Source organism: Mustela nigripes, chromosome 2, assembly GCF_022355385.1.
Source record: "Mustela nigripes isolate SB6536 chromosome 2, MUSNIG.SB6536, whole genome shotgun sequence".
In the NCBI taxonomy this organism is placed as follows: domain Eukaryota; kingdom Metazoa; phylum Chordata; class Mammalia; order Carnivora; family Mustelidae; genus Mustela; species Mustela nigripes.
This window is the reverse complement of record NC_081558.1, coordinates 150381589-150398485: the sequence shown is the minus strand read 5'-3', so window position 1 is coordinate 150398485 and position 16897 is coordinate 150381589. Positions and strand designations below refer to the sequence as shown.

The following is a 16897-nucleotide window of genomic DNA, read 5'->3' as shown; positions in this document are numbered from 1 at the left end:
TCTGTCCTTTGGGAGATGTGTGCTCTAGACAAGTCACTAACTAGACCTGAGCTTCAATTTCTGTCACAAACTGAAGGAGTTGAATTCGATCCCAGAGGGATACCATGTTCTCTGGTTCTACAGAGAATTCTAGTCTACTTACATTACTGGATCCATCTGGTCCCCGAAGTTCTTGGAATACACACTCTTTCAGCAAAGTGTACATCCATGCCAAATTGGCATGTAAAAAGCAGGGAATATTCTTTTTACAGTGCCCCATTTTCTATAAAAACAAGTGTAATGGCTGTTACGTAATCATTTAAAAATATTTTATTAAGCAGTGACTTAAAAAATGCAAGAGAAGAATATAACCCCTCAGAGAAAATGCTTGAAGGTAAAACAAATATCACTATAAATATTGCACTTATAAAATCTCTTTTTTACATCTTCACACCACTCATTTCTAAAATACCCTTTTACAGAGACGTATAAATAAACTGCTTCCACACTGTCAGTGCTTGATACATTCAGTTTCCTATAGCCGCACCAAGTCTGCAAGTTTTCAATCATGTATCTGCTCCTCTCGGCGCAGGCACAGAACTCCCACCAGTGATACCGGAGGTCTCATACCTACATCATGTGAAGAGTAAATCTTTCTGAATGCTCAATATTTAATATAAGACTTTTTTTTCCTACAGAGAAAAATATAGATCTTTCCAAGGCAATGACAGAATGCAGCTTAACTCGACACAGTTCATTATTAACATTGCTTGTTTTTCAAGGCATCCAGGAGCTTCTGATTCTTGGTCTTGAACATCATGATAAAGCTGTTTGGCATGATTTTGCCTCGCCCGTCTTCACCCACTTGGCCCATAATAATGTAATTTAGACCTAAAAAAAAGAGAACATAAATTAATTTTTTTCTCCATGTGCATTTTTTTTTTTATTATTCTTTTTAAAGATCTTATTAGAGGGGTGCCTGGGTGGCTCAGTCGTTAAGCATCTGCCTTCGGCTCAGGTCATGATTCCAGAGTCCTGGGATTGAGCCCTGCATAGGCTGTCTGCTCAGCGGGAAGCCTGCTTCCTCCTCTCCCACTTGTCCTGCTTGTGTTCTCTCTCTTGCTATTTCTTTCTCTGTATGTCAAATAAATAAAATCTTAAAAACAAACAAAAAAAGATTTTATTAGAGCGAGGAAGCACATGCAAGTGCAGGGAGGAGGGGGAGAGGGAAAGGGAGAGGGAGAAAAAGACTCCCTGCTGAGCAGGGAGCCCCAACCTGGGGGGTGGGGTGGGGGGAGCTTGATCCCAGGACCCTGGGATCGTGCCCTGAGCCGCAGGCAGATGCTAAACTGACTGAGTCACCCAGGTCCCCTCTATGTGTATTGTTTTGATAAAATTTAGACTATAACCTACCTCTAGATAAATGATCTGTAAATGATAAAACTACACATTTTGTCTATTCAGGATAAAATCAGGTTTAAGCCTCTCATCAGAAAAAAAAAAATCTAAATTCAACTAAGTTACATGTTCCAGCTCTGCCAACACTAGGAAGATGGGTGGAATGGTGAGATGCTGTCATGTCCTGCTCTGTGGTGCCCTGGGTCTGGGGCATTTACTGAGTGTCTGCTGTGTATGACACCCTGTGTTTATGTGAAAGATTGTCCTTCCTTGAGGGGCCGCAGTGCTCCCTGACACGTCATCCTCAGATGGCCTCTCATCCTCTCAGAACGCTTCTGGATTCCCAGGCCTTTGGCAACTAATGGGCCACTGGCTTCTGCTCCTGTGGTCGACTTGAACTCTTCTCAACACCTTGAGCATTTATACTACGTTCGTTCCTTGAGGACAAAGTTGCATCATCTATTTCTTTGCATTCTCACAGTTCCTTGCAACAAATAGTTATGAAAAAGTACTTCTATCAGATGGACACTTTTTTTTTTTTTAATTTTATTTATTTGTCAGAGAGAGAGAGGGAGAGAGAGCGAGCACAGGCAGACAGAATGGCAGGCAGAGGCAGAGGGAGAAGCAGGCTCCCTGCCGAGCAAGGAGCCGGATGTGGGACTCGATCCCAGGACTCTGGGATCATGACCTGAGCTGAAGGCAGCTGCTTAACCAACTGAGCCACCCAGGCGTCCCAGATGGACACTTTTTTGTATCACAGTGTGTCTGGCTAAGTTAGGCCTAGACTGGGGCTCAAGCTGAGGTATGTCGGGTTCAACTCTGAAGACCTACCTTGTCTGAGAAAAATGTCATAAAGCAAGCGTGTATTACAGTCTCCCTCACTCTCCCTTTCTCCTGTGTGTCATAAGAGAAACATGTGTATCCTTTTTCTCTGTTATAAGCCTTCCTCCATGGGCTAACATTGTCCTGTAGTGATCTTGAGCCTGTGCAAGTGTGGAGGACTGTGCATGGGGGGCCCCTCCTCAAGGCTGGGCTGCTAGCATTGTGAGGAGACCCTCCAGTAAGTATCTCCATGTATGTTACTTGCTTCTCCTGGCAGTTCTGGGGAGAAGTGTTATCTCTTACAGAGTCTTTCTCTCTGAAGAATCAACATTCTGCTGCTAGCCTCCAGACTTTTCTGAACAATCTGAATGCACAGTAAAGCTTTCTGGAAGTGGATGTTCTTTGCTCTCTCTGGTGTGTGTGTGTGTGTGTGTGTGTGTGTGTGTGTGTGTGTTTTGTGGTTTGGTTATTGTAACAAGACTGAGGAAAGGAATGAGCCGAGATTGGATAGAGAAATCATGGTATATCACACAAGAGAATACCAGGCATTATCACCATTCCAGAGAGAGATCTATCTATAGGTGCTATTTGTGGAAAGATATCTGTACACATCATGTGAGGGAAGCTGCAGTAGAATTTTATAGCACAATCTCATTTGAGTGTGTATGTGGGTGCTTTCTGTAGATAGAACTTTCTAGAAGGAACGTTCACAGTATCTCTGGGGAAAGGGAAAAGGTTTCACTTTTTATTTTATATCCCTACTTACTTAAACTCTTTAAAAACCATAGACCATACACTACTTTTATAAGTTAAAGAACTTGTTAAAAAAAAAAAATCATGTACCTCGGGCTCTGGACTTTTTCCTTTATTTAACTTTCCTTTTTCCATAATTTCTCCTAATCTGATTTCCATGTGTGGATTTAATGATTCTGTGTCTGAAAATGATTCCCAAATCTTTAATTCTAGCCCATATATATCTCTGTCTTCTGAATGTCAGCTCCAAATTTCCTGCCTCTTGCTGGATATTTTCCTCTAAAACTGTATTGGAACTTTAAGCGCAAAAAGAAACTCTCTTTCCCCCGAACTGCTCCTTCTGTGTTTGTTCCTTGTTGATCCAGCTTCAAATGATTCTTGAACCCTTTTATCACTTTCACTATCTCATCTTCTGCCACAAGTTACAAGAACTGGGACCAGAGCCCTATTCTGCCTGACTCCAAGGCCTGCCTTCTACACCAGAAGTGGCCAACAGATGAAGCTTGATTTTAGTTCCCTTGCCCAGCCAGGGCGTGGAAATATCCGTGACTTGCTCAGACTTTCTCTCGTTCCCTTCTCTGTCCCTGAGCTCCCCTCCAAGAAAGACTAAAGTTTTCCTCCTTACCTCTCCTGAGGAGAGGGCACTGCTTGCAGACCACAGTGATCTTGGCACTCATGTTCTTGCCAGCCTGCTGAATTGCCAGATTTCCCTCCTTGTAGATGTTGATGATCGAGACAGTGGCATGCAAGCTTCCACCCCGGGTGACAGTTGTGATCACGGTGCCAGCCAATACTGCCGAAGAAAACATTTGGAAATAAGACTGTGAAGGTAAATGTAGGCAGAACTGAAAATCACTGTACATTCTTCTAAGTTTCTGATAGGAAACGTTTTAATGTTCAAGAGAAGGCCCTAATAGAACTATCGGATTTGAGTCTGTGCATTTGTCCCCAAAATTCAGGTTGGAAAAAAAGAGGCCATGGAGCCATAATGTTACCCAGGTTACCTGTGACAGAAACCGAAATGTCTCCTGCCCTGCAAGCTACTGCTGAGATGGGGACTCTTGACAATGTTTTATCCAACATGGGGACCATTTACCAAGTAAGGCAGAGACTTATGAGCCTCTACCTCTTAATTCTCAATAAGATCTTGAGTCTTTAGACACAATACTATACTGAGGTTGCATGGCAGGGGTTCAAGCCATTAAGACATGAGCCTTCCTGTTGGTATGGTTGAGTGCCTACCTCTCTGTGTCTTTCCCCCTTTCTCTTTAGCTGTCCTCTCTCCTTCAACTTTGGTTCATCCTATGGGTCCCCATCTCTAATTATTGGTAAATACCTGTGTTTTTCTGGGTCTTTCTTATCTACCTTGTATATCTCCTTTAATAAAGTATAGAACTGAGTAAAACAACATTTTCTTGCTTTAAAACAAAAAAAAAAACACAACCAAAAAACCCTAGCAAAACTCAGTTGCTTTTCATTATGTAATTTCTCTTTCTTCCATTGTGATGTAAGAAAGAGTCTCACTTTGGAGCCACAAGGAAAGATGCTATGTTTCTCAAAGGCATGCTTTTGATATTTTGTGGGTGACCATTCCATGTGGTGCAGGACTTGGGTTGGGAGACTGTTTTAAGAGCCCTGTTCCTGTTACCAATGTAGGCGGAGAACCAGTGGGCCGCTGGGGATAGCATTTGGTCATTTTACCAGGTAAGAGAGTAACAGTGGACTAAATCAAGTTTTGGACTTGGCTGACAAGACCCTTGAGGTTAAGGTGAGAAGTCACTTCTTATGTAGCAGGCAAAATTCATAAAATGAGAATTTTTATCATGCCCTACTTTGATTCCTGGTGATGTGTTCACTGAAAAATGTTAGTCGATAGCCAAGGGAACTCAGGGGGCTCCGAAGGACATGGAGGGGATTGCCTCAAGCACCTCACAGAAGACTAACCAGGGTGTGATAGCAATTTGTTTTCATTTTTATGCCTGTTATTTGAATTTCGGCATGGCAACTCCAGTAAGATTTAGGGCCCATTGGGTTCTTCAGTGCCTTCATGCCTTTGCAGACGACATAGTTCGTCTGCACTTCAGATAGGAAAAGGCAAGCAAAGCCTTTTCCGGGAGACTGTTCATTCGGGGTAACATACTTAGGTTTTAGCAACTTTCTTTTCCTGACAAGAATTTTCTTCAACATCCCTTTTTTAAAAAACCCACATAATTAAATTTGGTATCTCTTGCTTTTCAGTGATTTTTTACAGGAAGTGCCATTTTTTTAAACTGGAGAAAGCTCTTAGAAATTTTAAATCATTAGGTAGTATCTCCTTAGGTTCCAACTTACAAGTCATTCCCAAAGAGATTTCAGGTTCCCAAGTCTTAATTTAGTACTTTGGAAGGACATGACAGAAGAAATACTTGAATTTCTTCTGAGAAAGGCCAGCTTGGATATGTTTCTAATTTACTTAGGTGGAATTACAGATGTGAAAAAGTGCTTCGGACATGAAAAATATGTGAGAAAAATTGTGCAGGGTTTTTCAGGATCACTGAGCCACTGAGAGCACACAGAGGAGCGATATCATACTTCAGAGTCAAATTATTAAGTTAATTAAAAGCACATTTTCTGTATATGTATTATTCTCAGTTGTGAAATCCAACACTTTGAACAGCACTAGTCAACATACCTCAGGGTATAGGAAAATATTTTCTTAGGTAAATGAAGAGTGTAACTGACACTTCACCATCACATTCATGGCAGTTCCTTTGAGATTAAGAATGCAGTCTCAAGTTTCTGATTAAAGAGAAAAGCCTGGGTTTTATTTCTTACCAAAGTTACTTGAACAATAATTGCTCTCCAGAGTCCCCGTCCGTCTACACTTTTGTTGACACAGGGCCACGGTGGGTTTTAAACCTAAATTCAAAGCAGACAGACATAAGATTCAGGAAAATGAATTCAAGTATAATTGGTGTTTAGACCTGAATCCATCTACTTAAAATTCCTATTTATTTCCCTGGACCACCAAGCTGTCATTGCAATGAAATAACTAGAAAACATTCAAAAGAAATTCTTTATGCTACTAACTACTGCTCTAATTTCCTCAGGGTAACTCAATGCTCTCTGCTGAATTTTAAACCTGAGATCAAAGATAACCCAAATTTAGCCCTATTCTCATCTTCCTTTATATATAACAAACACTAACCAAAAATAGATGCAGTCTCCATGCGCCCAGCTTAGAAAAACCCAGTACATCAAATATGAACTCAGGAAATACATGTTAATTCTTCACTTTACAAAAGGAATCGAGTGGTGTTCCCCTTGAGGATGGAGGGAGCTTTCTTGGTGCATTTAAAAATACCCAACTGTCCAAATGTCAGTAGTATGACTCTGTAGAAATACTGCTCATGTGTAAAGCGTGTTATGCCTGTAATGAGATGTAACTAGTCATTAAACATTTATTTTGAGCCCGTCATTGCCTATAAAGATCTTAAGAACTGGAAAGTTGACTAATTTAAAAATAAAACAAAATAGATAAACACAGTAGTTCTCCAGCAAAGGTGATTTTTGTCCTCGGGTGACATTTTGCCATGTCCGGAAATAGTTTTGGCTGTCCCAACAGGGTCGCTATTGGCCTCTAGTGGGTAGATACCAAGGATGCTGCTGAAAGTCCTACAAGAAACAGCCCCAACAGCAAAGCATCATCTGGCCTAAAATGTAAACACTGCCAACGTTGAAAAACTGTGAATTAACAAAATCAAAGTAGTTAATTCCCATTATCATGAACAAAGTTTCCAAAATATTTGCTAGTTATTCACTTACACGTGGCAATATGCAAGGAAGAACTAAACAAATCAACTGTAACAGAACTGTACTTGTTGGGCAAGAATTTGTGAACCCTTCTGTGAATTTATTATTTATTTGGTTTTAATTTGTACCTATACTTAACTCCAAAAAAGGACTTCAGGTGAATCACATTATTAAAATATTTACAATTTAATGTTAAGTACATATAATAGGATCTGTGTGTGTATAAATATTTTAAGACAGAGCTCAGACAACATTTAGAGGGAACATTGTTCTAGAAGTTGGACACCTAAATATACCTAATTAACTGAGTCAAAAAGTAGTGGCATTAGTGGTTCTCTCTGTCTGATGAAAGAACATCCTTTCTGTGGGCTCTGGAAACCGCTCCTCTCAGCTTGGGAACATCAGTCTGCAAAATGGGCGCATGTCCCACCCTGCTCCTCCCCTCCCTTCAGTAGATCTCTGCGTTCTTGGCTTTAAATCAACGTTAGAGCACCCTGACCCTGTAACCTCACTGTCTACTCTCTCCCTGCACTCCCTAGGTACCATGTGGTCCCCAGCCTTCTTCTCCAGGTGCACCTGCAACCATCTCACTGCACCCCCCCCCCTCCACGGTCCTCTCAGTGCTGTGGCTCCATCACTCCCAGACCTTCCCTCTGCTCTGTGTCTGTCACTCAGTGCCAGGCTCACATGTCTTCCTCCTAGAGCTTCATCACCAAGCTCTCAAGCTTAGACATTCAAGCTGCCTCTCCTTCAAGCCCTTCTCTTTTCAGTCTCCTTTGCCATTATAGCTTCCTTTTTAAAAAGCTGGAACTTCCAGAGATTGAATTCCAGCCCTTTCTCCACCTTTCTCTCCTAACCTCTCCCTAGAAGACCTCCTCCTGGGCCAACCATGTATATACTGATGATCTGCAAATGTAAATCTCTTGCAGAAATCTCTTCTGGAGGAGACCATGGATCAAACTGGACTTGACTAGTCCACTTGAGAGTCACACACTCAAGCCCAACAAGCCGCAGCTTAACTAATGACTAGAGCCTTAAACCCAGTTCTCTGCTTCAATGATGGTCTCATTATCCTTGGAACAGAGCAAGCCAGAGACTTGGGAAGCATTCTTGACACCCCCCTTATCTCCCTAATCCAATGAATCATCAATGAAAGACTTGTCAGTATCTCCCAAGGCCCCTGCCTTGTACAACAGCCAGCATTTCTTGACTCTGTATTTCAGCACAGTTTCCCTGGATAACCACAAGAACCTGTGGCCTCCTGACCCTCCCATCCATTCACTCACACTGACCAGACTGATCTTCAAAGAGTGAGAATCTAATCCTGAACTTTGCCTAACTCCATCGACAGTTTCCCCCCAAATTAGGAAAAAATCCCAATACTCTAAAAAATCCCCACGCTTAGGACAGAATTCTAACACTCTAAAATACTTAGAAGCATAAGGAGAGAGGTAGTAGGACCTAACGACGGAGCTAGAGAGAGAAGCTAAGCACAACGTATGAAGGGTCTTACACATGGCATGAAGAAACTTGACGCCTGTACTGCCCATTCTGATAGCCACTAGCCACATGAGGCTTCTTAATTAATTAAATTAAAATTCAGTTCCTCTGCATCACTAGCCACATTTCAAGTGTCCAACAGTGGCTATGGTATTGGATAGCACAGGTGCAGAAAATGAATTCCAGTGGGAGACATGATCTGCTTTGTGTGCGGAGGGGGCATGCAGTGGGGAGGCAGGCGAGAGGAGCTCAAGGAGGATCTAAGAGTGTGGCTGCAATGCTGTGGGCATGCTTGGGGAAGCCGCGGAGAAGCTGATTTAAAGCAGAAAATAGTGTGATCAAAATAAGTTGAGTTTGGTGTGTTTCAATTTAATTTAAATGGGTGTTTTAATTTAATAATTTAATTTAAATGGTTAGCAGTCACAAAACCCTAGGAGATAATCCTAAATTGATGTTTGCAATTTCAGAGAAGTTTAGGACTGAAGATAAAAATCTAGGGAGCCATTTAATTCACTGAAAGGAATAAGGACAACAGAGTCCCCAGAGACGAGCTGGAGAAACAAGAAATAGGGCTTCGAAGTAAGGCAGTACATCTCTAGGCCACAAGGTGGCAGACTTGTGGAGTGTCAGAAGAAACAGCCCTTTGTAGAAGCGCCTGTACTCAAGTCAGGCCGACTTCGGGTGCAAGCAGAAAATGGTGGGCAATAAAGCTGGGCTCATTTTCAACCTGTCATGTATCCTAACTTTAGATCTTTCATTCCCACCTTTTTCTTTCTCCAGATTTAGATTTTGAGATCTGATGCCTGAAATCTCACTGGGTGGAGCTGACAGGCTGTAGGGACTCAGCATGGGGTTCCACTCTTGCCGCTCCGTTTCTTAGATCATGCTCCAGAGTTTCCCAACTAGCTACTATAACCCATTGAGTATTTCTGTTTGATTAACCCCATTTTGAAAGAAAAAAATGTATTTTGCACAACACATTTCAGAGGGAAGCAAAATAAAAACAAAAACCCAAAAAACTGGCAGATGGGAAAATAGACAGGTATCAAGACCCTAGAACTTTAATCTAAAATACTACAATTCTATGTAATAAAGTCATAATTTTTTAAGTACCAGAAAAAGAAAAACTGGGCTTATAATGATCTATGCCTATGTCAGGGTTCCTAATTTTTTTAAGTGGTCATAATTTTCTTAGATGACATTTGAAAATTATTAGCTTCTACACACTTATACCTTATACTTTTCTTCCATTAATGGAGTCATATTATTCCCTTAGATAAGTTTGGTATTTTTTTTTTTTTTAGATTTTTTATTTATTTATCAGAGAAAGAGGGAGAGAGAGCGAGCACAGGCAGACAGAATGGCAGGCAGAGGCAGAGGGAGAAGCAGGCTCCCTGCCGAGCAAGGAGCCCGATGTGGGACTCGATTCCAGGACCCTGGGATCATGACCTGAGCGGAAGGCAGCTGCTTAACCAACTGAGCCACCCAGGCGTCCCCCTTAGATAGGTTTTCATCTTATTTAATTTAGTTTCAAGTATCTTTACTTTTTTTTTTCTGTTTCAAAAGAATTTTTCTTATACTCCTGAAGTGTGTGTGCAAACATCAAAACAGAAAAACTCACCTGTAGTTACAGGGAACGTGGTGGTAACAGGTGATGCTGTAGTTGTAGGCAGTTTTTTTGGCCTGAATTTGTAGTGACCAATAAACCCATCTGCAGTTAAACTTAAGTCTGATAAAAACTGAATGAGAAGTTCATTTCTCTCAGATACAATTGGCCTAAAAGAAGAAAAGCATTAAAAAAATTTTTTTTAAAGTGGCACCTCTCTGAAATGTAGACTTCTGCTCTCCATTCATTTCTGACAATAGATTACGGTATGTGTAAACTTAAATGTGGAATACTTCAAAAGGCAAAAGTCTCAATCTGCTCAGTATTAATGCTACTTAGCTAACATTTCCTGAGTGTTTGTTCAGCTCAGCACTAGGCTTTATGCAAACTCTCGAATTCCACCTTCACAGCAACTCTATTGTTATCCCTTTCTTAACAAAAAGACAACTGAACTTCAGAGTTCCAAGTGATTTGCCCGAGGCCCTACAGCTAGTATATGTGGGGGACGCAGGATTTGAACATAGGACCAGGTAGACCTTGGGACCAATGTAAACATGGAAGCTGTGCCTGGTTCCTCACGAGCACCTCAGCTTTTGGTCTGACCTGGGAACCACACTGCTGCTTTTGACAAAGAGTCTGGACCTAAGCTGGCCAGGAAGCTAGGGATACTGGCCCAAGAGAGTCAGATGGAGAAATCTGATGAACAAATTCTTACACCCCACAAAGACTCAGCCAGAGGGATCATCTCAGTGGGCTGGTCACTAGGGGATAAAAAAGCCATGACTTCCATTTCATATTTAATGAGACCTCTGGTGCATGCCCCAAATGGAAACATTTCTGTTTATAATCTCAGTGGCAGAATGCTGTGAAGGAGAAAGTGATTGCTTTGGTAGTTATGAACAACATCATGAAGAACTCTAATTTTAAAGCTATTTTGGGGGCTTGCTGATTAGCTGGCACTAAAGATTTACTGGTGATGATAACTGAGGCTCAGAAGCACTTGTAAGTCTTAGGGGATAACTATTACATAAAAGAGTTTCATTTGAACTTTTTCTATTATAATTTAAGCAATGGTTTAAAAATGCTATGTGGCTAATTCTATTTAAAGACTAGTTAATTGAAAAGTGGGGGGGGGGGGAACAAAACCTGAACAGGTTATTTAACAGAGTTAACTGGCGGCTTGACTAAAGTTTTTTGAGGCATCTTCTCAGTCAAACGACTTCTCAGGCATTATGGACAGCAAATAAGGAGGCACTGCATCCCCCCCCCCCCAACACCTGACAGCTACTTTGAGTAGGAATGTCTGTGTGTGTGTGTCGGTGAAGGAGGTAGATCTGAATTTGACCAAACCAGCTAGAAAAACTGCAGGATCTTTTCTGCCATGAAGTCTACTACCTCCTGAGCCAAGGGATGGGACAAACCTAAGAGTGAGCTTTGTGACCTATAGTTAGCATCCTTGTCATGAAAGTGATTGAGATCATTGAGAATCAAGCCTTTATCAGAAATATTCGGTCTTCATGACAAAGTGCTCCACATCACTCGGCAGCGGGGAAATACAAATCAAAACCACAATGAGATACCACCTCACACCAGTCAGAATGGCTAAAATTAACAAGACAGGAAATGACAGATGCTGGCGAGGATGCGGAGAAAGGGGGACCCTCTTACACTGTTGGTGGGAATGCAAGCTGGTGCAGCCACTCTGAAAAACAGCATGGAGATTCTTCAAAAAGTTGAAAATAGAGATACCCTATGACCCAGCAATTGTACTGGGTATTTACCCTAAAGATACAACCATAGTGATTCGAAGGGGCACATGCACCTGAATGTTTATAGCAGCAATGTCCACAATAGCCAAACTATGGAAAGAACCTAGATGTCCATCAACAGATGAATGGATAAAGAAGATGTGGTGTATATACACAACGGAATACTATGCAGCCATCAAAAGAAATGAAATCTTGCCTTTTGCGACAACGTGGATGGAACTAGAGGGTATTGTGTTTAGCGAAATAAGTCAGTTGGAGAAAGACAACTATCATATGATCTCCCTGATATGAGGAAGTGGAGATGCAGTGTGGGGGGTTTGGTGGGTAGGAAAAGAATAAATGAAACAAGATGGGATTGGGAGGGAGACAAACCATAGGACTCTTAATCTCACAAAACAAACTGAGGGTTACGGGGGGAGGGGTGTCAGGAGAGGGTGGTTGGGTTATGGACACTGGGGAAGGTATGTGCTATGGTGAGTGCTATGAAGTGTATAAACCTGGCGATTCACAGACCTGTACCCCTGGGACGACTAATACATTATATGTTAATTTAAAAATTTAAAAATTAAAAAAAAATTCTGTCTTGCTTTTGAAAACACATTCCATTAAATAAATACAAACAATGTGCATGAAACACAATTCCCAACTACAATAAAGTATGTTAAACTTGTTTAAATGATAAAATTACAAAAAGCCCTCATTGTAATCGGCAAAGGAAACCTCAAGACCTAATCAGGTCAGCCTTCTGGGCAAGTGTTATAATTACAGTCATCATCGAATGCCTTTTCTATGAACTAATCTTGGGAGCGTTAAATTGGAAGTTGACTTTTCTCAAGGAAGAGTATTTTAGTAACAAAGACATATTTTTGTTACATTGCTACTGAGCTTTAGGCATGAATGTGACAGAATCACAGAGCCATAAATGTTCTGAGAGCCATGTGGTGCATCTGCAAATTAATGTTACACATCACTAGAAAGGCAAGAGGAACTCGCACGCGGGTTCATTCCATGCTGGCAGGTCCCGGGAAGGGATGGAGGAGGCTGTTTGGTCTTACAGAGCTAGCTGTGTTAGTGGTCGTTGCTTTGTCATCCAGCCTTCCTCATCTTCATCTCTACGGCCAGTCAACCACCATGTCCTGCCAATCTTGCACCCTGAGCATTTCTTAATCCACCTCCTGTCCATCTCTACCATTCTTTCCTGCCTCCTCAACTTCACTGGGACCCCCTGCCGCAGCCTTCTAACCAGACTCTCTTGCTCATCTTGTCAAGGATGGAGATTCTAAGGCAATGGTCCCGTCCCATCATTTCCGGCCTAAACGCACCCAAAAGGTTCCTGCGTCTGCAGGATGTGGAACCCTGTTCAGTGCTCCTGCCTCCTCTCTCTCCCCCTAGACCCCAGGGGTTTGGGTTACAGAACAGCACATACCTCCCCTGTGTACCTCTATTTGCGGAACTCCTTCGAACTTGGAATGACTCTGTCCTCCCTTCCGCCTGTGACCAACACTAGCCCTTCAAGACTAAGCTTCAAGAGGCACAATCTCCTCCGAAAAACCTCTCCTGACCTCTTCACCACTTGTCCCAACTGTCTTCAACTTTTATTGAAGGACCCCTTGACCATCTAATGCCATTTCAATGGACTAATCTTGGGAAGAACTAATCTGATTCCTTGTCAGAAATCCTGGACCCGGGGGTCTTTGTCAAATATGTGATAGATACCAGTTTCTGTTTTGTTATCTTCTCTTTTCCCTCTCTTGAAGGTGTATTTTGATGAGTAGAAATTATCATTTAAGTTTCCAATGCATCTGTAGTTGATTTTTGTGTGATATGATTCATTTTACCCATAAGAGTAAGACTTATGGGGCACCTGGGTGGCTCAGTGGGTTAAACCCTCTGCCTTCAGCTCAGGTCATGATCCCAGGGTCCTGGGATGGAGCCCTGCATTGGGGTCCCTGCTCAGTGAGGAGCCTGCTTCTCTCTCTCCCTCTGCCCCTTCCTCTGCTTGTGTTTTCTCTCTTTCTCTCTGTCAAATAAATAAAATCTTAAAAAAAAAAAAAAAAAGAGTAAGACTTATCCCTGCCTCATTTTTCAGTGGGCCATTTTCTTACCAATGGACATGTGGGTCTCTGTGATGTGCCTCATCTGCAGACCGTGTGGAAACGTTTCTGGCCTCCCTTTGTTGTCGTCATTAGTCTGTTGGTCTATCTCTATTAAAACCACCTTGTCTCAATTATGACGGCTTTCCGAAATGACTTCATCATGTAAGGCAAATCCTCCTGCCAGGTTCTCCTTCAGAGCTGCCTTAGTGTCCTCTCCTTCCCCCACCCCCTTGCAATTTCATGAATTTTAGAATCAGGCTGTCATGGCTAATGAAAAACGGATTTTGTTATTTTTAAATGACACTAATTCTTCCTATTCATGAGAAAGTATATAACTAACTCCATTTATTGAGATCTTTTAACATACCTTTGAGTAAGGTCTTATAATTTTCTCCATTGAGGCCTTATATAGAAGTATTAGATTTATTTTTTAATATCTTTTTAGTTGCTATGAAAATAATCTTTCTAAAAATACAAACTTTTTTTTTTTTTAAGTATTTAAGAAATGCAACCTTTTCTTTTAAGGCTCCAAGCTGGGCATGGAGCCTACTTGAACTCACAACCCTGAGATTAAGACATGAGCTGAGATCAAGACTGGATTCCCCATCTGACTGAGCCACCCAGGCACCCCCAAATTTTTTATTCAAGCTTTTTAAGAAAAGGTATTCTTGAATAATTAATGTTTCCAACCCCCCTCCAAAAATTAAATCTGCAAGTCACACTTTAATCTAGTAATATATTTTCTAAGTTCAAACCAACCTCAAATTCCTGGTTAGAGCATCTTTTTTATACATTGTTAGATTTGACTTCCTAATATTTTTTCTTTTAAGATTTGTTTTTCATCACATTCGTAAGTAAGATCCATCTTTAATATTCTTTTTTTGGGGGGGGGGATTCTGTCCTTACCTTGTTTTGGTGTGTATTTATACTAGCTTTATAAAATCAGTTGTGGGGACGCCTGGGTGGCTCAGTTGGTTAAGCAGCTGCCTTCGGCTCAGGTCATGATCCCAGGGTCCTGGAATCGAGTCCCACATCGGGCTCCTTACTCGGCGGGGAGCCTGCTTCTCCCTCTGCCTCTGCCTGCCATTCTGTCTGCCTGTGCTCGCTCTCGCCCCCTCTCTCTCTCTGATAAATAAATAAAATCTTTAAAAATAAATAAATAAATAAATAAATAAATAAAATCAGTTGTGGAGGGGCACCTGGGTGGCTCAGTGGGTTAAACTTCTGCCTTCCACTCAGGTCATGATCCCAGGATTCTGGGATCGAGCCCTGCATCGGGCTCTCTGCTCAGGAGGAAGCCTGCTTCCCCCTCTTTCTCTGACTGCCTCTCTGCCTACTTATGATCTCTCTATCTGCCAAGTAAATAAATAAAATCTTTAAAAAAAAATCAATTGTGGAACAATCTCTGTTTTTCTCTGGAAGAATCTGTATAGTGTTTGGTATCATTTGTTCCTCAAATGTTTGTTGGCACGCATGGAGAAAAACAATCTGGGCCTGTTTTCCCCAAGAATGCCCCCCCCATTAGGAAGACTTTTAACAACCAATTAAGTTTCTTTAATGATTATTTGGCAATTCTGGGTTTTTCTTTTCCCTGTGTCCATTTTTGCTTAAAAAAATACATTTTCCCCAGTTGCTGAATGTACTTGTTCCCTATTTATCCATTAGATAACCTATTAATTATTTTTCAAATCTTCTATATCCCATTTTTCCATCTTTCTCCAACTGACAGTTAATCTCTCAACTATACAAAGAGATGTGTTAAGAATCTCCTACTGTAATAGTAACTTTGTAGATATATTAGTTTTTGCTTTATATATTTTTCTGTACATACAAGTTTACAGTTATTATACCTTCCTGATAAAGTGTACTTTTTATCATTACATAGCAACTATTTTTAGTAATGCTTTCTTCCTAAAATCTACTTTTCCCTAATATCAATAAAACTATGTTCGTTTTCTTTCAACCAACATTTGGTTCCAATATCTTTTTCTATCCTTTTAGTCTCAAATGTCCTGTGTTCTTATTTTTGTTGGAAATGTGTCTTATAAACAGCATATATTGGATTTATTGTCCAGTCTAACATGCTTTGTCTTCTCACTAATGATCTGATTCATTTGCATTTATATTGATTACACATAGATCAAAATATAATTTTACCATCTTATTTGGTGCACTTTTTTTTTTGTCTTGCCTTTTTTTAAAAAAAAAACGTTTCTCCTTTTCTCTTTTCTTGCCCTCCTTTGGAATGAACTTCTTTCTCATTTCATGTTTTCTCTCCCCTGTTTTGGAAGTTAAAGACTCTAATGGTTGCCCTGAACTTAACATCTTCATTTACTTAAGCATCTTATACAGCTTAATAATATCTTCACCCTGTTTCTAAACGACACGAGGGCCCATGAGTCCTTCAGCTCTTAGAACCACTTTGCTCAGGGTTTCCTCCTGTAGCTCAGTCCTTTATCCAGCAACCGCTACTTTTCCGCTTGAAATACAGAATGTGAAGCTTCTTTAGTTACGGTCTATTGGTAGAAAACTGTCTCAGCTCTTGTTTAAATGAAAAGGTCTTTTAACTTCTTTTATTCATAAATGAGAGGTTTTCTTGAGTAAATAATTCTAAAATGACAGTTACTTTGTCTCTGCATTTTGAGGATACTGTTCTAAGAGCTTCAGACTTCCACTATTGCTACGGAGAAGTCAGATGTTAGGCTAATTGGCTTCCTTCTGTGAAAATCTGTCTTTTCTCTCTGCTGTTTTTAACATCTCTCTGTTGTCCTCTGGTTTTGCTATAATATATGTAGGAATTGGTATATTAATATATATACTGCTTAGGATTTGAGTTCTTGAACTTGATAATTGGGGTCTTTCATTTATAATGGAAAACTTGGCTATTATTTCTTCAAACATTACATCTCCTATATTCCCTATTTTTTTCTTATGGAACTCCAATTAAATGTATTTTAGATCCTCGCACTCTAGCCTCTATGGCTCTTAACCTCTCTTTCATATTTCCCATCTATTATCTTTTTATGCTATATTCCAGGTAATTACTTCACAACTGTTTCTCAGTTCCCTAATTCTTTTTGGAGCTGTGTCTTATCTGCTATTTAACACATGTATTCAGTTTTCTGTGTAAATTATCAAATGTCTCAGTTCTAGAAATTTTATTAGGCTCTTTGTTAATTCTG

At 40.8% G+C, this 16897-nt stretch overlaps 1 protein-coding gene across 1 annotated transcript in view; it reads right to left on the bottom strand.

Moving 5' to 3' along the window:
* Positions 1-291: 291 nt before the first annotated feature.
* The window catches only part of PCOLCE2 (procollagen C-endopeptidase enhancer 2), a 65997-nt gene continuing 49391 nt past the window's right edge, over positions 292-16897 (bottom strand). Inside the window, exons 6-9 of the mRNA XM_059391798.1 lie at positions 9866-10020; positions 5767-5850; positions 3578-3745; positions 292-870 (exon numbers count right to left, since the gene is read on the bottom strand). Coding sequence (XP_059247781.1) covers positions 740-870; positions 3578-3745; positions 5767-5850; positions 9866-10020 — 538 coding nt within the window. The 3' untranslated portion in view covers positions 292-739. The remainder of the gene's footprint in view (positions 871-3577; positions 3746-5766; positions 5851-9865; positions 10021-16897) is intronic.